The sequence below is a fragment of the Haliotis cracherodii genome, unplaced genomic scaffold (genome assembly GCF_022045235.1).
Source record: "Haliotis cracherodii isolate W230 unplaced genomic scaffold, xgHalCrac1.p SCAF_10, whole genome shotgun sequence".
NCBI lineage: Eukaryota > Metazoa > Mollusca > Gastropoda > Lepetellida > Haliotidae > Haliotis > Haliotis cracherodii.
Genome location: NW_027266265.1, coordinates 41,456,058 through 41,480,987, shown reverse-complemented (window position 1 = coordinate 41,480,987; position 24,930 = coordinate 41,456,058). Strand labels below are relative to the sequence as shown.

General features: G+C 42.1%; 2 protein-coding genes across 2 annotated transcripts; one reads left to right on the top strand and one right to left on the bottom strand.

Annotated features, from left to right (window-relative positions):
• The first annotated feature begins 445 nt into the window (after positions 1 to 445).
• LOC139450711 (E3 ubiquitin-protein ligase TRIM56-like) lies at positions 446 to 5,460 on the top strand. Its single transcript, XM_071232515.1, has 3 exons — positions 446 to 502; positions 2,432 to 2,728; positions 3,121 to 5,460. Exons 2-3 carry the CDS (start codon positions 2,437 to 2,439, stop codon positions 4,770 to 4,772), a joined length of 1,944 nt encoding a protein of 647 aa, XP_071088616.1. The 5' UTR covers positions 446 to 502; positions 2,432 to 2,436; the 3' UTR covers positions 4,773 to 5,460.
• A 4,272-nt stretch (positions 5,461 to 9,732) lies between these two features.
• On the bottom strand, positions 9,733 to 16,526 carry LOC139450700 (uncharacterized). Its single transcript, XM_071232507.1, has 7 exons — positions 16,401 to 16,526; positions 15,165 to 15,263; positions 13,452 to 13,522; positions 12,518 to 12,658; positions 12,077 to 12,191; positions 11,288 to 11,360; positions 9,733 to 10,265 (listed from the first exon to the last, which is right to left on the bottom strand). Exons 1-7 carry the CDS (start codon positions 16,416 to 16,418, stop codon positions 10,108 to 10,110), a joined length of 675 nt encoding a protein of 224 aa, XP_071088608.1. The 5' UTR covers positions 16,419 to 16,526; the 3' UTR covers positions 9,733 to 10,107.
• Positions 16,527 to 24,930: the final 8,404 nt, after the last annotated feature.

Sequence of the window (24,930 nt, the reverse complement as noted above, 5' to 3'; positions counted from 1 at the left end):
TGGATTGTCTGGTCCAGACTCAATTATTTACAGATTGCCGTCATAAACCTGGACTAATGCAGGATTTTCCGCTATCACCGATCAAGAGTGAAACAGACTATAGCTATTAAATCACCGTAGCGTTAGTTTTAATCCCCCTGATTGCTGGAAAAGTGAGAAAAAACCGTCACACAGGAGCCTTTCGTATTGATACATTCGAAACACGTTATCTTTCTTGGGAGTACGTGGACGATATATAAATAGCTGTATTTGTATCAAATATTTATTTCACCTGGCTGTGGAGATTCTTTACAGGAGAAAATTTCAAAAGCCAGTGCCTTACTAACTCCGGACTATTTTCCCATATGGATAATTATTATTTCCTCCGGAAACCTTTTAACCCCAAAACATTGATCGAGACGGGACATGAAGTTGCGATGAGTTGCCTCCCTTGATAAACGCGAAAGTCGATAAAACCAACACAAACAAACCGTCAGGAAGTGTGGCGAGCGGACTGTCTCGGGTAAGTGTGTGTTTTCTGGTATTTGGCTGTCGTCACCTTGTAACACTCCAAGGTCGTCATAGTGTGTGTGTTTGATACCACCACATGTGTCAATGTAGATGAAAACACATTGCAGGCATAGTCACCTCACCCAGAGCCCCGTGGTTAGTCAACATTGAATGCAGCATCTCTCGCTGCCATTTTCATAACAGTATAATTATTGTGACATTCTGTCTGGCTCACTTGCATAACCAGTAGCATATGTTTATTATATCACTGGCCGCGAGATAGTCAAATCTGTCAGAAATACATCCTCTATCTGTGGAGTGACGATAAACTGATGTCACTGTCGAGGTACCATATGTAGTCACTGGTCAAAGTTCAAGGCCATTTGTCGTGTTTCACGGTCAGGATCGCAGAAACCGTACAGCCGCACATAATGGCTCGAAGATACACGTTGGGGTTGGTACAAGTATTTGGTATTTGATAATTGGCAGTTGTCATGGTAGTAGGTACTGCACTTTTCCGGGCGCATTTTTTCGGATTTCAAATGGCACCGCGTTCCCAGTTTGAAGCTAATGAGTAAATCTAATCAGCCAACACCATACCACGGGACCACGGGCGTTATCCCAAACATTTAGTGCTCGTTTTCCAAGTCATCAGCACCCAAGTAGCCATTTTGTTTCAGCGAAACTCGAAACTTGATAAAAATTATGCGGAGTTTCTTCAATTTGCATTGAATTAATTCTTTATATGAGAAAGCTAACCTTTACCCTACCTGACAACTACTTCTAAGGATATTGAAGGGGAGTTTGATCGGAAAAGGGTACCAAACCCTAAGGATATTGAAGGGGAGTTTGATCGGAAAGGGGTACCCAACCCTAAGGATATTGAAGGGGTGTTTGATCGGAAAGGGGTACCCAACCCTAAGGATACTGAAGGGGTGTTTGATCGGAAAGGAGTACCCAACCCTAAGGATACTGAAGGGGTGTTTGATCGGAAAGGGGTACCAAACCCTAAGGATACTGAAGGGGCGTTTGATCGGAAAGGGGTACCCAACCCTAAGGATATTGAAGGGGTGTTTGATCGGAAAGGGGTACCCAACCCTAGGGATCGTGAAGGGACGTTCGAACGGCAAGTGGTGCCCAACTCTAATAATTGTAAAGGGGTGCTTGATCGAAAGGCGATTTAAAGGCTAAGGATAGATTTGGGGGTAACCTACCCTAACCTCATTACAACTAACCCTAAGGATGGGAGAAGCACACGAGATCTGTGTGGCGAGTGTCACATTCGGCAGCCCGAGCCAATTAGCGCCGGTACACTGCGCCCTGTAACCTCCATTGTAACCGTTGTCTGAGTGTGAGTGAGTGAGTCTGATTTTACGCCGCTTTCAGCACTATTCCAGCAATATCACGACGGGGGTCACCAGAAATGGGCTTCACACATTGTACCCGTGTCGGGAATCGAACCCGGGTCTTCGGCTTGACGAGCGAACGCTTTAACCACTAGGCTACCCGACCGCCCCTGTAACCGTTGTCTGTCCTATTTGTGCGTTTCTAAACATTCAGTTTCTGTGGATTTTGTTGTCAGTTTAGTTACTTCTCTTTCAATGAAGAACGCTGAATGTTTACAAGGGGCTGATCAACACTCTTTCAATACAGTATGACTCCGCGATAACGGCTGCCGATTATTGTCATCATATTTCATCCCAGCACTTGAGAACCATATTCGTCAGCACGCTGGTTGCATCAAATTGCTTTCCCTAGGTATTCTACTGTAAGAACTTGTGAATGTAATGGGAGGTTATGTTAATTCACATTGGTGCATGTATAACACGCCTAATAGATAATATTACTTCAAGTATGAGATCATTTTACATATTGGTAATATTATCTTTCCTACAATGTCCACGAGCATGAGAAATGCAACAGCTGAAATTTCTTTTTCTAGGCAACATGGCAACTTCACAGAAGTTAACAGAGCACTTCCTGACATGCACTATATGCACAGAGGTGTTTGGTAATCCTTGCACTCTTGTGTGTTATCACACCTTCTGTCGGAAATGTGTCGTCAACTACACCAAAACCAGACCAGAAGCCATCAGTGCCAAGTCACTCATGTGTCCATTCTGCAAAATGATGACGAGAGTCTCTGCCCCAGATAGACCAGTGGAGGAGTGGACTGATGACATCAAGCCTAGCTTTGTCATCCAGGGACTCTTGGATTCGTTTGGCCCGGGAGCTAAAGGTGAGTGTCTTTAGACTTGGCATCATATTTATCTTTTTAAGGATGTACTTCTATTACGTTGTTTGGTCAGTGTGAATGCAATATATATACCCCCCCCCCCCCCCCCCCCCCCACCCCCCCCACCCCACTCACCACCCACTCCCCACCCCCACCCCCACACACACACCTCCGGGCATATAATGTAGGGTTGATGGGTTGATATAGTCACCATTTGAAAAACTGTCAAAGATATTTTGTCCAAACTTGGTACATACATTTACCAGGGGCTGGAGTGGTGCCTTTCGCTAGTGTGGGTGCGGGGGGGATTTGGCTTCTGATGATGATGCTTGTTTCACAATTTTCAATGTTCATTTGTAAGTAAAATGTTTTCAAAAGTACTATTACGTTTGCAGATACAACATACTGCCTATGTTGTCGAAAGGAAGGGAAGACAACTCCAGCCACAGCTTGGTGCCCTGTCTGTGATGATGCCCTCTGTGAAAAGTGTACGAGACAGCACAACAGCAGCCCAGCAACTCGTCACCATGGTGTCACTGACTTTATTGGAGAGGACAAAGTTGTAAACAGGCTAAAGGTCATGTGTAAAGAACATAAAGGCGAAAATATAAAATTTCTATGTAGAGATTGCAAGAAAGCAGTTTGTCCAATATGTTGCACTCTCTACCACAGGAAATGTCACTCGGTTATCACCATCGAGTGCGATCCGGAGATGCTGATAATTAAAGAGGAACTGACAAATACGAAGGGAAATTTATACAGGAGAAAGGCGGAAATGCAATTAGAGATGGAGAAAAAGAAATCAAAACTGAATGAAGAAATAACCAGGTACTCACAAATGGAGTCTGACATCAAGTCTACAAGTATCAAAGCTATAGAAGAGATCAAAGAGAAGGAGGAGACACTTCTAAACAAACTGAAGGAGATGTCGGCCAAACACATTGTCCACCTGAAAGCTGACATACAGTCCGACGAAATGTCAGTACAGATGTACCAACAACAGGCTGGACTGATAGAACAGATTCTACTGTCTGAGTGTGACATGGATGTGTATGAGATGTATCAAGGATGTGAGGTCGGAGATGGGGAGACTGTTGGAGACGCAGGTTTGAAGAAGAGCGGGCGAATCGCTAAGATAATGTTGAGACAAGACATGGACAAACTGACTAGAGCACTAGACGATCTACAGCTGGGTGAGATAGACGTACAGTATGAGAGTGAGCTGGACCTAAGATTGACTCCTGAATTACAGGACACTATTAAAGTCAGAGTACCAAGTGATTCGGGTAATGCATACCCCGCTGACATGACGGTTCTGGTGGTCAATGGAACAGACACAGTGGTAGTCACAGACAACAACAATAAGAGTGTGAAGTCCTTCTACATCAGGAACAAGAAGCAAGATCACAGTAACCTTAGTCTGATCAGTAAACCGTGGGGCGTAGCAAGGATGAAACACAACCAGGTGGCGGTCACTCTGCCAGATAACAGACAGATTGTAACAGTACAAGTCAACCCTGACCTGGAGCTGCTGTCAACCATCACAACCAGCAAACAGTACTGGGGTATAACGTCCCCGACACCATCAACACTAGCAGCAGGTTCCCAGTCCCCTCCCTCTGTTGATATCCTGGATATGTCAGGACACATTCTGAGGTCAATCACCCCAGTACACCACGGTAACAACATTTTAAGATATCCCAACTTCCTCTCCACCACAGGGACAGGAAATATCCTTGTGTCTGACAGTGGAACCGCGTGTGTCATGTGCCTGACCCCCAGGGGAGATGTGGTGTTCACCTACAGCCCTACAGGAGACACACTGACCGTGCCACGTGGTATCTCAAGTACTAGCACAGGCGACATCCTTGTTACGTACGACGCTCTTGACAGAGTGATCCATCTGACTGAGTCAGGACAGTTTGTCCGAAACATATTGACATCACGGGACGGTGTTTGGTATCCTTATGGTTTGTGTATATCTGAACAGCGAATATACGTTTGTCATGTTATGACACGCGAGATCAAGGTATTTAAATTTGGTTGATGATTTCACGATATATTCAACATGGTCAACATTCACTGGATATACGTAACTCTGTAAGGCGGGACCTGTACATTAGACAGGAATGTATTTGAAAGATACGAGGTGTTATCATCCCATGACCGTGAACATCAACACAGACATACGTATTGAACTGTTGTTGAAATCATACATACTTCTTATGCCAGTGAGCTTGTCAGAAACATAGGCAACTGCAACCATGATAGGTGTATAGTGTAAATGCTTGTCACGAATTCTTACACCCTCGAAGATCCGGGCTAGAATAGGTCTTCAGCGACCCGTAAGATGCGACGAACGGCATCGGGTGGTCAGGATCGCTGACTTAGTTGATGCGTGTCATCGTATCCCAATTGTATAAACAAAAAAAACCAACCAACAACAAACAAGCAAACTAACACTAGTTCTGAATGTGAGTCCATCACGGCCATGAAAGATTAAAAAAACTTGAACAGAAAGAATATGTCAAGTTATTTGTTCTCGTCAATATTTCACTTTCAAAATTTCCGACTTAAGATAGATAACAAAGATGTCCAGTATGTGACGAAGGATCTGATGAAGATGACTCACTCACTTGAACGGTTTGAAATACAAATCCCTAAGAAAGCTTTGTACATCCAACACAATGCAATATTTATATGCTACTGGCATTTACTGAAGTTAATTAAATTACTCCGCTTGCAATGTTTATTTATCACGTTGAGTGTATGAGCATGTGTGTGATTAAAGTATATAGCAATACATCCTTAAAGTTTATATATCCTTTATTTTGATGCTGACCAACACTCTACCATGTTTGTGAACACTCTTCATGAATGAAGCTAGTTGGATTTTGACATATTAAGATGAGTGGCTGTATATGACTAATTATTTATTAATATGGCTGTTCATCAGTTCTACCTATCTGCGTTCCTTCCTGCATAGAGTAAAATGAACAGCTTTTCATGTGGTTTACTTGTAAATAAGGATTATAAGTTATCCTGGGGCACAGAGGCCCAGCTGTGTAAGGTGCCGCATTTCGCCTGCAGAGTTGTGTCCACTAGATGTGCTGGATACCTATCATCGTTTGTTTGAACCCTTGATTATATTTCCAGGTTTGTCCGCACCATCCTTTGCTTGTGGGTTTAATCAAAGTTGTAAACGTCTGAGACCAGCGTTACTCCAGGCTTTCTTGGCACATCAAGCTGAAAATGGCTTTAATCCAAACTCACTCAATGCTAGATTATTTTGCCCCAATCATGGATTATGATGCAATGTAGCATCTTGGACGATGGCCTAAACATTGCAAAATACTAAACATAGGTTAACTCAGTGCACTGTATAGTCTGTTACGGTAAAGGATGAAAAAAAGGTTATTGTACCAGTGCCAGACAGACAGGTGGGTCAATATCTTACCTATCATTTCCTTCAATGATGCATAACGAATGAAGGTAAAAGCATCTCGCCCAACATTATATACAGTTAAATATATTTACTTCATTAATTCAATCATATCACACTGACACGGGAGACATGAATTTGCGAGCCCTCTTGCTCAAAAGCATCGGGCTTTAAGTGTATGATATCAATCGTTGTCTGGTCCAGACTCGATTATTCACAGACCGCCGTCATATAGCTGGAATATTGCTGAGTGCAGAGTAAAACAACCAACAAACAACCAGCCATTTCTATGTGGACTATAAGGAAGGTCACCCAGCCCTATTATTTTTTCTATAATGTAACATCCGGAAGTGTTATTTCAACTCACTGAAAGAATCGTTCTTTGACGCGTTTCTATTTTTCTTCTGTTGTAATTACAAAATTATTTTCACTTTTATAACATTAACATGGACACATGACTTTCAGGTCCCGCACGTTAATGATGTCTTGTAGCACACGTTGTGATAGCTTGTTTTCGATCCAATTAGCAGGTATTCAGTCTTATCAGAGTTAAGTTTGAAAAGGTTAAACTTTGTTGTCATCCAATTCTGGTAGTCTGTACAGCATCGTTGAGCGTTTACTTGGCTTTGTGAGAATTGACCAAGGCGGGGAGAAAGGTACAGTTGGTTATCGCCTGCATATCGATGTTGTGATGTAGTGCTTCTTTGCTATGCTGCTCATTGAGTGTGTGTAGAGTGAGAACATCATAGTATAAGTGTTCAATCTCTGACACGTCATCCAAAGGGGCGGTCGGGTAGCCTAGTGGTTGAAGCGTTCGCTCGTCACGCCGAAGACCCGGGTTCGATTCCCGACATGGGTACAATGTGTGAAGCCCGTTTCTGGTGTTCCCCTCCGAGATATTGCTGGAATATTGCTAAAAGTGGCGTAAAACCAAAACACATTCACTCACTCACGTCATCCAAGACCGTTTTATAAGGACACGAACTGTAAAGTGTTTTCACGTTTTATATGTAATGTAAGAGGGTAGATGCAGTTGTACATGTGGTGTTTAATATTCCGATTTGTTTATATTATATGGAATATTAATGTTGTATAGTTTGATTTTAGTAATTATAGTTGACAGGCATTAATATGTTAATGGAAGACTGCCTACCTATTTGGACAAGTTGCTTTTAGAAGAAGATTTTTTCATGCCTGGAATACTTGAACGGCTTCACTATCTTGTCATCTTTGAGCAGAAGACTACAAGGTTTACAATAATACCTTTGTAACTTTTACATGAGATGCCACTGTCCACCACGTTCATCGCAGTTACGACAGGATGAGGATCACGTGGGTACAGGACTGACAACAGATTGTGTGTCGTCATGCCAACGAGGTGGTCATTGCTCATGCTATCAACCACTGGTCTGCCATCTCGTGACTCCGGCGGTAGGCAACATGCAATTACTGATGTCAGACTGTTTGGTTGATGAGAACCAAGGTGTCTAATAAAGGGACTACAACAGCGGCACTGCTGAAGACAAACAAATGGCACTACTGTAGCTGGTTACATCACATTAACTGAACTATCAACAGGAACCACTAAAGGTATATTATATATAGCACATAAACTACCATGCAAACGAAAGTGCACACACACGCACACACACACGCACACGCACGCACGCACGCACGCACACACACACACACACATAACAGTTTTTGAAATCATTGTAGAAATACCCCATTGTTGAAATCTGCACACAACCACGAACCCGAAGATAGGATGGCCTTCAGAACTCACAGCACCAGCCGAGAACGTGCTCGAGCAGAGACAACATCCATCCATGCCATCTTTGCGCCAGTCTTTGCAGCCAGACTACAGCTCCTGCTTTCCTGCCCTTCCACAGAAACAGGAGCGGCCTCTACCATCAAGGAATGAAGACAACCCCAGTGCTCTCAAAGTTCCTAGGTACAGTTTCCAGAATCCTGACAGCAGGCAACTGACTGGCCATTCCAGATGCACGCACGACTATTAGTTTTATGGAAAGTTGAGGATCCTCCATCCTGCATCCTTTGTGATGAGAGAATCACAGTCAAGGACTCAATTAATCAATTAATATATCGAAACGAAACATACAAATCATGTGCGTGGAATGTTGATGCTATTCTTTTCCAGCACTAAGAGATACTTCAAAAACGTCTTGCTATTCTGAGACTTAGTCACGTTTCGTAATGCAGATAACCCACGACATTCCAGGGAGGAATTTAAGACAAGCCTGTCACGCGCAGTCAATCTTTCAACTTCACATTGCTGTTGCAACATATTGTTCAACACGATTAAATATCAGGCTTCTATAAAGTATGACTTTGCTCAATAAACAACACATGTAAAACAACGGGTTTGATATGAGTAATTTGTAATTAGTTGTCTTCATAATCACATCTATGACCCTTGCTTGGCATAGTTGAGCCCAGTATTGTTTCAAATAGTTCACTGTATGTAATGTATGATTCATACCGTTTCATGCGGCGGTCTACGGCTCTGCATGGTCTTTTTCTTTGACAGAAGTTTTTTTTAACTTCCGGCAGGGATTATACACCCGAATATGTTCATTGCTTCTGGATACATTGGAAATCAACAGGTTGGACTGTAGTTTGCAATTATTTTCCTAAAAGATAATACGGTTGCATGATATCTTCACGATGTTTGGTTTGACCATAGTAACATTCTCCTAAACATACTTCAAATCTAAACTGGAACCAATCACAACACCAACCCAGATAACCAAACGGAACCGTACACAAGAGTGAGTGAGGGAGTTTGGTTCAACGCCGTTTTGAATAGTATTCCGTGTCAGCTTGATGTGGCAGGAAATCCCGAGGTGATGCAGGTCTTAGACGTTCACCACTTTGGTGAAACCAACGAACACGGGTTTTGTCCTGAAAACAAAATCGGGGCGAACCGGGATTAAAACACACTGCCATAGGTTTCTGGCGTGCCTAAGGGACACAACTCTGCATAGCGAATTAGAGTGCCTTAGTCGACCTTGCCCCTGTACACAACTGTAAGAAAATATCATACAACAAAGATGTTTTAGATGAGATATGTATTGTGGAACATTCCATGAAGAAACAGTGACAATATTACACAATATATCACAAACTACAAAATACATGCACAATAAACGACAATTAAAAAACAAAGGTACCTTCAACATTCAAAGGAGGTACATTATAACAATTTTTGTCAAAACAAGTGTATTATAATGATATGGAAACTATATGAGAAGTGAGCAAAACTATGGTAATGTACATATACGGAATGTATTTGTAATTGTTGAAATGATAACAGATCTTTGAAGTTGTTTCGGAATAACTGTTGGTAAAAAATTTAAGAACTGTTCTTTATCATGATTGAGGATTATCTGTGATTCTCTTTCTTGGTTGTATTTTATACAAGACAAGAGTGCGTAATGTTGCTCATCTTCTAAGACATCACATGTTTCACAGAGACGTTGTTCCAGAGGGGTTGGTAGTTTTGCATATCTACCAATTTTTCAATTTGTAGTTTGTGAAACGAAGTTTTGAGAAAAGTGACCTCCATGTATGACCTTTGTTTTTACAATATGTAAGATAATTCTCAATATTTATAGATGACTTGACCAAACTGTGTATTCTTAACTTGCTGTTAGATGAATAGGAATCCCTTAATAATTGCGTGAATTTTTACATTTGAACTGAAGTTTATTTACAGTGTTTCTTTTATTGTGCTTTCCAAAGATAACTACATTGATAACAACCAATTTGTACTTTCCACCAATTCTCTCCTCCCACAGGTTACACTTCCTTCCTCTGCACATAACATTATATTGCGGGGAACAGTTGATGCTCTGAAGCAATCTCTACTTGTTCCATCATGTCGAGGAGTTTACTTCATGTCAGGGAGTTTACTTCATCATGTCAGGGAGTTAACTTCATCCTCGGAGAGTTCATCAGGTGCATCTGTTACTCGCTCTGCCGAGTACATGACGTCTGTCCTGACCGCGTACTTCCGTCCCTCCATCACCTCCGACCCCTCGTGGAGAATGTCGTGTTGGAATATCAGCGCTGACCCTGTGGAGGAGGGTGGCAGGGCATGGTCAAACATCAAATTACAGGGCATGGTCAAACATCAAAATACAGGGCAAGGTCAAACATCAAAATACAGGGCAAGGTCAAACATTGGCAGGGCAAGGTCAAACATCAAAATACAGGGCAAGGTCAAACATTGGCAGGCCAAGGTCAAACATCAAAATAGAGGGCCAGGTCAAACATTGGCAGGGAAAGGTCAAACATCAAAATACAGCAACACATATAAACTATTAGTTTAACAGCAATATGCACTGATCTGTTCTTACTTCTTTCTACGTATGGACGAATCCCATAATGTTTTCAAATCTGCGCCAAAGGGATTTTTCAATCTACAGCAATATTAGGCGTAGAACACTGAACTAATTGCACCAGAGGTCTACAGTCCCCTTTCTTCCGTGATATAAAGCTTGAGTGACGAGGATGTGATACCCCAGCGTTTAGGATACAATTAATATTTATCTGAACACCTTCTTGTACCTTTTTTACACCGTTTAGGAGATTTTTTACAAAGACTGAAAGATGGACCTGCATGAATGTTTCTTAATGTAATGTTCATGCACAAAAGCAACTTTTTCACACCTGATGTGCGCTTCGGCCTGTGGATATATTTAATACATGTGGTCAGGGTCCATTCTGGCTCGGTAGGGGTGGGATTTCTATAAGAGACAAGGTATTTCCTTCTGTCACTGCTTCAAAACACGCAAATATATTGGGGGTTACAATATTGTTTCACTGTATTTTTTTCTGGAACAAAAGATCAGAATAAAATACCAGTTACTTTGGTCCGGAACACGTACAACGTGTTATGTTGTGTTGTGGTTTGGTTTGGTGTGGTTTGGTGGCGTGTGCTGGCGTGGCGTGGCGTGGCGTGGCGTGGCGTGGCGTGGCGTGGCGTGGCGTAGCAATTTGATGTTGATATGTTTAGTCATTTTGAAGAAGATGGGGTTTCTACGTTTATCGCTAACTGACGGATGGAATATTCTGTAAATACTGTACAACGGTACCTTGCTTGGGTACAACTGGCACCTTCTGAACAGCATCACTGGAAAAGAAAGTTGTGCATCCTCCTTGAAAGCCCTGTAAATATATAACTGCAATGCTAGAGAATAACCAGCCTCGAATTTCCACAGTCAGAATGACAATAGCAGTAAAGCCTCCTGGATCTAAATCTAAGCGTAATCTACACACGCCGTGAGTTTCTTAAAAACAGGGGTTTAAGAGAACATTTCGAAAATGATGAAGATATCCCACCTACCTCATTCAGGAACAGCTGTAGTGATGTAGCTACCCCCACCTCATTCAGGTACAGCTGTAGTGATGTAGCTACCCCCACCTCATTCAGAAGCAGCTGTAGTGATGTAGCTACCCCCACCTCATTCAGGTACAGCTGTACAGTGATGTAGCCACCCCACCCCACCCACCTCATACAGATACAGCTGTAGTGATATAGCTAACCCACCTCACCCTCACCTCATTCAGGTACAGCTGTACAGTGATGTAGCCACCCCACCCTCACCCACCTCATACAGGTACAGCTGTAGTGATATAGCTACCCAACCCCACCCTCACCTCAAACAGGTACAGCTGTAGTGATGCAGCTACCCCCTCCTCATTCAGAAGAAGCTGTACAATGATGTAGCCGTCCCACCCACCTCTTTCAGGTACAGCTGAAGTGATGTAGCCACCCCACCCCACCCTCACCTCATTCAGGTACAGCTGTACAGTGATGTAGCCACCCCAACCTCACCTAATTCAGATATGCATATGCCCGAACAGTGATGTAGCCACCTCACCTCATTCAGATACAGCTGTACAGTGATGTAGCTTCGCTCCATGTTTTTCTTGGTGTAGATCCCATCCTTGTGAATCCTGAAATATTCTCCAGGTTCGTAGCGGAGGAAGCGAAGTCTGAAGACATATAGATGCTGATTACTCGTTAGGAGAAAACACCAATCACAAAAAATGTGGGTCAGCGTGTTAACTCAGGACCCTATCATAAGACTGTGTTTTCATAGGAAAAATGAGAAATTGCCTGCCAAAAAGATTACATTGTTGAAGGGTTTTTCTATTTAAAAATCAGGCTCAAATGCTAAAATAAACAAATATCTGGTTTTGCAGCTGCAGCTGAAACACAGCCCCCAGAATGTCAAATGGCCGGTCCTTTAGTAACCACCAGATAGATAACATTGATACAGTCAAAGTACATTTATGTGGAAGACACATATCTGTCTTACCTTTCATTCAGACCCAAAGCCTTCCTCCCGTTAAACACCTCGGGGATATATGTCTTCACCCTGTTCCATAGCTTCTCCGACTCCTTTGTCGACTCCCACATATATCGGGAACTATTTCTCAATTCCGGTTTCGATTCTTGCCTGAAGAAAGCACAGAATTAACTTCCATCGAAAACATTTCCGTCATATAATGCATGTCACCTTCAACATCTTATGATACAACATATATCAGACTTCTCTCACATCATGTATGTGTTGTATCTGATATATCTCCTACCAACAGTACAAGGAATTGTCACATGTTTCCTTAGTGATGTGTATTTTATCTGTTTCCTTAGTGGTGTGTGTTGTATCTAATATATCTCCCACCTACAGTACAAGGAATTGTCACATGTTTCCATAGTGACGTGTGTTATCTGTTTCCTTAGTGGTGTGTGTGTTGTATCTAATATATCGACCACCTACAGTACAAGGAATTATCACATGTTTCCTTAGTGACGTGTGTTGTATCTGATATATCTCCAACCAACAGTACAAGGAATTGTCACATGTTTCCATAGTGACGTGTGTCATCTGTTTCCTTAGTGGTGTGTGTGTTGTATCTAATATATCGACCACCTACAGTACAAGGAATTGTCACATGTTTCCTTAGTGACGTGTGTTATCTGTTTCCTTAGTGGTGTGTGTGTTGTATCTAATATATCTCCCACCTACAGTACAAGGAATTATCACATGTTTCCTTAGTGACGTGTGTTATCTGTTTCCTTAGTGGTGTGTGTTGTATCTGATATATCTCCCACATAGAGTACAAGGAATTGTCTCAAGTTTCCTTAGAGACGTGTGTTATCTGTTTCCTTAGTGGTGTGTGTTGTATCTGATATATTTTTCATCGATAATACAGTACAAAAAGGAACTTGAGTTGCATGTTACATACCGATCGCCAAGTGTGACCAGAGCTCTTTTGTACCCTTTCTGCTCGGTCTTCTCGATGAACCACTGACATTCCTGCAGAAATAATTAATCTAAGTTTATTGAAGCGACACGAGGAGGGATGGAGTGTAGGGAAGGGAAGAATTGAAACGGGAAGAAATGGAGTCTGATGGGGAAGGGAAGAGGCCAACAGGGAGGGATGGAGAGTAGTAGGGAAGGGTAGAGGTGAACCAGGGAGGGGTGTAGTGTTGTGGGGAAGGGTAGAGGTGAAATAGGGAGGGGTGTAGTGTTGTGGGGAAGGGTAGAGGTGAAATAGGGAGGGGTGTAGTGTTGTGGGGAAGGGTATAGGTGAAATAGGGAGGGGTGTAGTGTTGTGGGGAAGGGAAGAGGTGAAACGGGGAAGGTGTAGTGTTGTGGGGAAGGGAAGAGGTGAAACGGGGAAGGTGTAGTGTTGTGGGGAAGGGTGGAGGTGAAACAGAGTGAGGTGGAGAGTAGTGGGGAAGGGTGGAGGTGAAACAGGGATGGTGGAGAGTAGTGGGGAAGGGTGGAGGTGAAACAGAGTGAGGTGGAGAGTAGTGGGGAAGGGTGGAGGTGAAACAGGGATGGTGGAGAGTAGTGGGGAAGGGTGGAGGTGAAACAGAGTGATGTGGAGAGTAGTGGGGAAGGGAAGAGGTGAAACAGGGAAGGTGGAGAGTAGTGGGGAAGGGTGGAGGTGAAACAGAGTGAGGTGGAGAGTAGTGGGGAAGGGAAGAGGTGAAACAGGGAAGGTGGAGAGTAGTGGGGAAGGGTGGAGGTGAAACAGAGTGAGGTGGAGAGTAGTGGGGAAGGGAAGAGGTGAAACAGGGATGGTGGAGAGTAGTGGGGAAGGGTGGAGGTGAAACAGAGTGAGGTGGAGAGTAGTGGGGAAGGGAAGAGGTGAAACAGGGAAGGTGGAGAGTAGTGGGGAAGGGTGGAGGTGAAACAGAGTGAGGTGGAGAGTAGTGGGGAAGGGAAGAGGTGAAACAGGGAAGGTCGAGAGTAGTGGGGAAGGGTGGAGGTGAAACAGAGTGAGGTGGAGAGTAGTGGGGAAGGGTAGAGGTGAAACAGGGAAGGTGGAGAGTAGTGGGGAAGGGTGGAGGTGAAACAGAGTGAGGTGGAGAGTAGTGGGGAAGGGTGGAGGTGAAACAGGGATGGTGGAGAGTAGTGGGGAAGGGTGGAGGTGAAACAGAGTGAGGTGGAGAGTAGTGGGGAAGGGAAGAGGTGAAACAGGGAAGGTGGAGAGTAGTGGGGAAGGGTGGAGGTGAAACAGAGTGAGGTGGAGAGTAGTGGGGAAGGGAAGAGGTGAAACAGGGAAGGTGGAGAGTAGTGGGGAAGGGTGGAGGTGAAACAGAGTGAGGTGGAGAGTAGTGGGGAAGGGAAGAGGTGAAACAGGGAAGGTGGAGAGTAGTGGGGAAGGGTGGAGGTGAAACAGAGTGAGGTAGAGAGTAGTGGGGAAGGGTAGAGGTGAAACGGAGATGGATAGAGGTGTAGTGGATTGGACCGAGTTACAGTAGGGATAGGTGACGAATACTCGTTTTAGATACGATGTGTTTTATTCATATTGGTTGTGACAAATACTCTCTAAGTATAGTTAAGGTGATAAGTTTTGGTAGTGGTTATAAAAAAATACTCTTTAGGTATTGTTTCGGTGGCTCTCTGATGCTCAATGTTATTTTCGACACTGTTGTATGTTTCTCACCTCTGGTGACAGGACATTTTCCAAAACAAACGCAAGTTTGTGTTTAGAATCCTCTGGGAGATCGACTTTCTTGTACACAATCTCTGGCTTGTCACTGATCTGGATATCAATAAAATATACTGTGAACTAGAAATAAAGTTAGTATTTAACTATACCAATAAACTGATTTTCCTATACTTTTTAGGATTTTTTTTATATTCACAGAAAGTATTTGAAATGAGTAGAATTAATACCATGTGAATATTAAAAAGAATTGCTTTATTATTGCAATGTATGAAAAGAGCCAAGTACAGTTATGGCTTCAAGTTGTGTTATTTCAACTGTCTACACCATTTTGCCACACGAGAAACCTATCAACGGTGCATTTGTCCCTGAACGTGGTCCACATAGATAACACACATGTGAAATTTAGAGATCAGACATTTATGTTAGAGTGAGTGAGTGAGTTGGGTTTAACGCCGCTTTTAACAGTGTTCCAGTTATATCACGGCGTGTCAGCTTAATGTGGGAGGAAAGCCCGAAGTGATGCAGGTCTCACTCAGACGTTTACCACTTCGGTGAAACCCACGAGCACGGGTATGGTGCTGACAAACCTAGAAACATAATCGGGGTGAACCGAGATTCGAACCCACAATCATAGGTTTCTGGTGTGCCCAAGGGACGCAACTCTGCACAGCGAATCGCGGCGCCTTAGACGACTGGGCCACCCCACCCCCCCCCCCCTTTATGTTAGAAGTAGGCGTCCCAATGGGCACCAATGTTTGCTCCCACACATTTCACTTGATACAGAGCTCACTGACATCGATATCATGGGCATCGATCCACGCAATCGGGATACCATGACATGCATCAACCAAGTCAAAGAGCCTGACCACCCGATCTCGTTTGTCGCCCCTAACGACAAGCATAGTCGCCTTTTACGGCATGCATGGGTTGCTGATGACCAACTCTACCCCGGATCTTCGCAGATCGTATGTCTCTCAGACGTGTGAGACATTGTAATAATGAACTGAAGCAATGGAAACGAACATTCTCTAGACAGATTGAACCTGATGCCGAACGCTCACAGACAACTCAACATGATGTAGACAGATGGAACCTAATGCCGAACACTCACAGACAACTAGACCTGATCTAGACAGATGGAACCTAATGCCGAACACTCACAGACAACTAGACCCAACCAGAAGAACATACAACAATAGATCTAGACAGATGGAACAGCTCAAAACTCACAGACTGTTTCGCGCCCATGCTCCTGTGGTTCAACCGATGATCAGTATTTCCAAATTTCTCTCTCCTGCCTTTCTTCTGGGAAATCCCTTTTTACTAATTATAGCAGGAACTGCGTAGAATATTTGCCACCATTTCATTGGTTGCCGCGGTTTCGTACAAATATGCTGATGGTTCGTGTGCTCTATCGATTAGTTGGTCTCACATTCTCCTTTCTGTGTGTGTGTGTGTGTGTGTGTGTGTGTGTGTGTGTGTGTGTGTGTGTGTGTGTGTGTGTGTGTGTGTGTGTGTTGTGTGTGTGTGTTAGGCCATTTGCCCACTAAAGGGTGTCACCGACTTTTTATTTGTTGTCCACAGTGTTTGTGTCAAATATTCAATTAGCAGTCTGTGAAGGTATTATTGTTAACATATTTATTTTTAAGAATTGACGTCAATATGTTTTGCGTTTAGTGTGTTACAGACGTAAAACTAAGTTTACACACCTGTTTAACCACCCTCCCCACAATAACAAATATTGAAGTCAATTCTTAATACCAGGTCATTCTCAGTGGGAATAGGGTGACTTGGTTTGTGTATATATTGCATATTACGTGCTATGTGTAAGTATATATAATATTAGTTTTTAATTCCACAGTCATGGCGCAATACTGCACTCACTCAAACACTTGGTTATATATCCACTAATCAGGAAAATAATTAGTAAACATAATATTTTGATTGGTTTAAGTTTGGCAACTGCTTCACCCACGGGATTTTTTTAAAGCGAAATTCGCAGTATCAAACGACCCTTAAATTGGAAAGCTCGTCCTGTGGTGGGGAGGTTAATGAATATGCATGATTTTCGTCCCAGGTTGTTTCCACCGTTTCTAAACCTGTCAGGAACACATAGGAACAACCAGTATCAGTTCTAAGGACGGCAAGCATGGAAATAATTTCATCTGTCATCGTCTGTTGGTGTGACATGCCGAACTGTACATGCGTATGCAGTCTGTCAGTACAATCTCCCCTAAAAATATTATAATCCATATTATCACTCGTAATCAAAGAATAATTAATTAATTTGTGTTTCGGTGTAATAATGTCCTTTTTTGTTTAAAACATAAATCTATACGATTAATTCCGTCGCATCCATCCTCTGACGTTTAACACGCCCAATGATATCACCATTGACCAATCAAAATATAGTTTTTGCGTATGATAATGAAAATAGATTCTGGGATTTCCTCGCCAAATGGGAAGTAATGACAGGCACAAAATGACAGTAGACATATTTTCCCGACTCAGTAGGCAGTGACACACAACTAGTGAGTATGTGTTTGTATGATCTGCGGTAAATTGACACAGACATGACAAGGCATGATACAATCCCCAGGTTGAGGTATGATTTCAAGTTTCACGTCTTGACCTGTCAACATTCAAGGTTCTGCCACCGTTGGACTGTCTGGCGATGTGTAAAGAAACGGTGACTGGACAATCCGTACCCGTACGTTTTGGGCGGACTCGTACCCAACTGTTAGATACCCGTACCCACTTCTGCCTAATCAACTTGTTGACTCGTACCCAACTATTAGATACCCGTACACACTCCTGTCTAATCAACTTGTTGACTCGTACCCAAGTGTTGGATACCCGTACCCACATACATACAGAGACGAAGTTTAGTGTTTACCTGTGAGGAGAGCAAATCGAAACAGCAGCGGAACCACAATTCAGTCTTCAGCAATGACATCGTTTCTTGTGTGAGGCCATTCCGACATCACGTCACAATAAGATTCGAATGACATCAACAATATCGTCCATATGTCGAAAACAATCCACTGTTGTCTCGTGACGTGATATGACCCTTGGGCATCTATGATTTTTATGAACCCCGATAAGTTTGCCCTCGTAGGTAAGAAATAAGCTTTATTGTAGTGTTTTAAATGAAAGAGCGTACTCCTAGTCCGAGAGCAACAATACTATTTGTGATGAACCAAATTATTTTTTCACCGAGGGCTCTCAACCGCTAGTCGACCACGCTAGCTCGTCAACCAGCATCATAGACACCAGAAAGCTCCAGAGGAAAAACGTACTGTTATAAAGAGAGAGATGATGTGCGTCAATCAATCATTTTTTATTCAGAATGTAGACCATCCAGGCCATTGTTCACAAAATGCATTGTGTTATTACATAACAATTCAAGTTACAACAATGGTCATAATATGTCCCTATAAACATACCTATCAATACACACAGTCCATAACACCTCTATCAATGTGCTGGTGTGAATACAACACATATGATAATATATTAAATTAACTCAGTACCAGCATCCACATTTTGTATGTATATACGATAAGGATAGTCTTCTTTTCAATCTTACCTTAACATTAAACTAAACGATAGATATGCCCCCACTTTCCAAGCTTCAACTTCACTGTTACCCACGGTATTCATACATAGATGATTTTCAACTCCACGAAGATATGTATTGAGAGAGAAGTTGCGAGATATGTTTGCATGAGATGGATCATCACAGGGAATGAATCTTTGCTTGCACTTTATAAACTGTAAATCTTGAAATCAATGCGTCTCCAAATTGATACGACTGCTGACCCCTAGCCAAAAATGGTACTCAATATCAATGCAGCTCCCCCCCCCCCACACACACACACACCTCCCCAGTGGAATGATACATATTCTTTACTAAATCCAACGAAACAGCAAATAGCACCGCTTATTAGCGCTGAGTAGGGCGCTTCAATAAAATCAATAAACAGTGTTTTCCTGAAAGCAACACACAGTTTCTATGTTTATTCTGTTGACTGGCATGAAGGAAGGTCAAAGGCAATACATAGTTGAACCAACAGCAGTTCACTGATTGGTCTGCAGTGAGGGTGTCAACAAACTGGACTGCTTGAGTGGTCAATGATGCCCAGTTTGACAGGAATGGCTAGAACTCTTGACCACAGCATTGATAACTCACCGGACACCTATTTTGTAATTCCTATTCTTTGAATGACATGGTTATATACTTGTTTACAACTGCTGCTCAATAAACTGTGTTTGTGTTTATATTCAATTTGTTATTTTCCCCCAGAAAACACATGGAACCCAGTGTTAGCAGCCGCTGTGACCAACCGATCACCAATTTAGTCACCTTGTATGACATCTAACGTACTCAAAGGGTCGGAAGTACAATGCCAGCCTCAGTGTTCAGCAATATTACCTGGAACCACCATTGTACACATAAACATTAGATTGTATTTGTTTTACATACTTTATAAAACTGTGGCATTTTGTGAAGCAAAGAGTGAGTGAGTTGGGGTTAACGCCGCTTTTAACAGTATTCCAGTCATATCACGGCGTGTCAGCTTAATGTTGGAGGGAAGCCCGAAGTGATGCAGATCTCAGACGTTTACCACTTCTGTGAACAGTACTAGTGGGTCTTTTCGGGTCGTACCTACGGTCGATTAACAATCGCCACGAATAGAGGCCACAGATGCCAGGTTAGCTCTGGTGCTTTGAATACGGGATATTAGTAACAGGCATTTAATGACATCTTGGTTTTGTGAAATACAATGCATAAAGCAGCGCCAGTGTCAAAATAGGGGTGGCAATCTGTACTTCAATGCATCATGATACTGTTGCCTTTAATTGCTCTCAGTATTTCTTTTCTAGTACTGATACAAAAGATTTGAAATAATTGGGATGTATCAAGTTGATGCAACAATTAGATGTAAATCACAGATCAAGGCTATTGTCGTAGGGGATCAACATTGATAACCCCCCTTCATAATACAGTGCTACAGCTACGGTCGTTTCATTGCGTAAAAACAAATGTCGCGTCCTAAACCTTTTTTGATATCTCTGACGTCATACATGTCTATTAACATAGCACTAGACTCCGTGTGTGGAAGAAGCGGGAGTCTACAATTCACCCCAACTGACCACATTGTCGTGACTGATGCATCAAATTTGCAAATATCCTCGACATTTATACCATAAAACGTGCTGAAACCGACGGCCTTGACTGTTGTGACATAAACAACGCTTGAACAAGATTCATAAGGCACATGTGTTATTTTAATGTTTGGCTAAATTTGTCAGCCATCGCCAATAACAGAAGGGATGATGTAAATCCAGCTGGGGTCCATGCAGGTAGCAAGCGTACTGTGAGTCCCCTTGGTCCCTTGCGTGGTGATCTACCTTCAGTTGGTGGCGATCTATAGTTTGTTTTTATATTGTGTTATTGAATGGTAATTTATTTTTACATGCTCTCAAACTGGTTTTACGTAAATCTGTGATTTTCTAGTTGTTATACTGTCCTTCGGCGACAGATTGCTATACAATTTAAATATTAATATATGTTATTAACGTCAAATTATTCTCGTCACAATATGGCTGAAACATTGCCGATGTGACGTTAAACTTAACTCACTCACACACTAAATTACATTCTAACCAATTAAACCCTGCATACAACTGTGTTTTTCAACCCCTTTATGAAGAATATTTTCACAGTAAGCCTAAGCTGGTCCCACCACAAGGCTTTCGGATTAAACCCCACATTACAGCTGCCAATATTGATTTAGATGATATTTCTTCTTACATGCTTTTGTCTTCTCCTCCTTGACAACTTATCAGACTGGAAGTAGACTTTACTCTTGCACATTTTAAAAAATCAGACACAAACCAATAATATATCAACAAAAATATACAAAGTCAGAAATAAATATGAATCCCACCGTTCCATTTTCACAGATGGATCCAAGGATGGTAGCAAAGTCTCCAGTGCTGCTGTCATTGAATCAAAAACCGTATCATCCCGATTACCAGACCATACCTCAATTTTCACCGCTGAAGCCAAAGCAATATTAACTGCTTTGGAATATATCCAAAAACAGCCCAGCTGTAAACGATTCATCATCTTTTTAGATTCATTATTGTGTCAGCAGGCCATAAAATCGAGCTATTCAAGGCATCCATTCATTTCAGATATTTTAGAACAATACAATGACCTTGCTACTGGCCAAAACGACGTCGTCTTCTGCTTGTTGTCAAGTCATGTTGGAAGCACGGGTAACACTGCAGCAAAACCAGCTCTCAACACCACTTCTTATACCATACAGTGACTATTCACCTGTAATAAGATGCTATATCAAAGACCTAATGCAAATGAAGTGGGACACCCAAGTAGGCACTAATAAATTACAAGCAATAAAACCAACTATTGGTAACACCTACTAGGGTTGTCAGTCCAGATTTGGAGAGGTCATTATGCGACGAGAGAGTGAGTGAGTGAATGAAAATGTTACATCGCATCGGCAATATTGCAGCCATATCGCGATGAGAACAAGGTAAACCTCTTGCTTGATAACGGTGTTACCGGTGTTAGAACCTACATCGAAACGTCGCTCTTAATTGTAATAAAGAAGTTGTTCATCCATAAATTCTTATCCTTACTGAGAACAAGGTAATTACTACAAATAAAGACCTGTCGACAAAGGACAGTAACAGGTAAAGTAAATATCACAGTTTAGATATAAAACAAACCTAAACAATAATAAAACAAAGACATTTTCAGTGGATTAGTTCTTATAAATTAAAACCAGGCTATAGACCACTAGCAACCAAAGCAAGACAACCTAAATGGAGATCATGGTGACTTACAGTGCTTTTGCTTATTGCATGGTTCCCGGCAGGACTTATGCCATCACTTTGGCCATCATCGTTTGTATGTAATGCTAAACAATATTTAAAAAAAATAAGCACAATCAATACATTAAAACACTAGTTGATATCATACAATTCAACATAGATGGACTCACGTGTCACTTTCAGGGGGACAATGATTTTACCATTATGCGACGATGTCGTATTGGCCATTCGCGTTATACTCAAAAGGTGAAGATCCTCCCTCTGAGAGGGCACGTAGGTCCCATTTCATTCAAAGTACTTTTCGTTTTCCATGGTTTTAATCGCAGAATACTTGTTGGGTTTGAAATGCTTTGGCTTAAACCTTCTAACACTCACCAATTGCCAGAGTGATGGTGTACATCCTGCTGGGGTACCACGCAGGAAGCTGATGTACCGCAAGTCCCCGTGGTCCCTTGAATGGTGGCGTAACTTTGGTTGCTGGTGATCTCTAGCCAATTTTTATAATATATTGTACTGAATAGTCAAAGTTTTATATCTATAGCTGTGATACTCTAGTTCTTTTACTGTCCTTTGTCGACAGATTTATGTAGTCTATATTTATGTATTATTACTGTACAACTTGATTTCGTCACTATATGGCTGGAATATTGCCGATGTGACGATACAACTTAACTCACTCACTCTCTACTTGTACGTGAGTGAGTTGGGATTAACGCCGCTTTTAACAGTATTACAGTTATATCGCGTATTTAGAATATCAATAAGGTAATCATGAACTATAATCATCAAAGCACATTTTTTAAAGATTGTTTTGGAGACTAGATATAGATCTAGTTTGGCTACATCTGCAAAATCAGATAATGATTTTTTATTAAAACTATGAGCCTTAATATTTTTTGTACCGAAAATCACCATGCAACAATGTCTCTTTATCAACAGTCTGAAGCACAACTAATTTTTTCAAGCATTTTCCTGATGCGGCGTTCACTGTTAACTGACGTTGACGATTTAATTTTTTTGAATGTGGGGTTATCTCGTGCAAATAGGTAGACATGCACCCCATCGCGTCTCCACAGAGATAATCTGCACCTTGATCTGCTATCAAACTGGTTACGTTCGAACGCACACAAATAATCCGTTTTACCTTTTGTTTCAATTAGTATGGAAATGACATATTTCTCTATTATTTCGTTCACGCAGACATAAACAAAAACATCATTACTGTGTACATATTTAGTCATTCTTGTATCAGAGAAAAAGCGTTGGTTATTATATGTATATTTGGTGGAATAATTGTTGTTAAAAAACAACACAGTCGATAACAAACTCCGACTACAATGCAGTTTTGAGAAGGTTTCAGATGTAGAAACTTCCATTGAAGGTATTATACCTTGCACGCTGGCCATGTTTAGGTGCCGGTATGTTCCAATCCTCATTGAAAATCGGTGATATGATACTCAGCCCCGGAATAATAACGTCAGAGAATATTATTACTCGAGTGCAATTTGTTATGCATTGCCCCTTATTGTTTGAAATCGGGAACACTTTCGAAGAATTCCATATTCTTACGATTATGTTCTATAATGTCCAGTCCAGCTGTGTTCATTATAACACCATACATTCCCTGAGGGGTCGGGAGCAAAAGACAGGAAACACCAAGGATCGAGTAACGTAACGTCAGCAAAATAAGCATATCCGTTTGGTTAACCTGCGAAATCAATTTCAGACTGCAACTTTGACAGCCCGCAGCACCCCCAGCTTACGACCCATTAGCGCAAGGATTGTGAGGACATCAAGAACATATAAAGCGAGTGAGTGAGTGAGTGAGTGAGTGAGTGAGTGAGTGAATATTTATAGTCGCATCGGCAATATTTCAGCCATATCGTGACTAAATCAAGCTAGACAGTAATACTACATTCAATTTGATTATAAAACCTGTCGTCAAAGGACAGACAGTAAAATAACTATATCATCACAGATTTATATTTTAAAACTAGTATGGAAAAAGATGTCACGATAAATAACAATACATTATAAAAACGGGGAAAGGGATCGCCAGCAACTAAAGGTCACCATACTAGGAACCGTGGGGACTTATGATACTTCTAGACCGCCTCCGTGGTCAAGTGGTAGAGCGTCCGCCCGGAGAGTGGAAGGTCCGGGGTCCGATCTCCGACCAAGTCATACCAAAAGACGTTAAAAGATGGTACTTGTTGTTACCCTGTCTGGCGCTCGGCATTAAGGGGCTGAAACAAGGACTGGTCGGCTCGGAGTCAGTATACTGTGTCTGAGTGGGGTATTCATGTTAAACTGCGGCATGGTATCTCAGTGAGCTAGCACTATAAATCGGCATCAGTCCGGACAAGCAGCCACACAAACACACACACACGTACATGCACGTCGCTATATGAGTGCGATAATCTTGGACGCGACGTTAAACCCCATTTCACCTCACCTCACCTTATGATACCTCTGCTACCTGCACGGTTCCTCAGCAGGATTTACACCATTCCTTAGCTGTTGGCGATTATCATCAAGTTTAGCCAAAATTAAAACAAAGAAGTATACTACGGCTAAAACGGTAGGGACACAGAGTGGAGGATCCTCCCCTTTCAATATGTACACAACAACAAAAGTTCCCGTGACACCAAGATTTTAGTGTATTTTTCAAACAAGTAAAGTTGGGTTTTCAATATTGTAGTACATGTATGGAATAAAGTCACAAAAACCGCAACTGCTACAGAAAAGCATGCATTCCATGCAAAAGTTGATTATTATGCAAGCCCCATGGATTTCACTACCCAAGAATGGGTATAAAAACATGTGCGTTAGCGGGATTCCATATGCATTGCTTGGCATCGTACTGACAACAAACACTCAGAAAAACAACAAA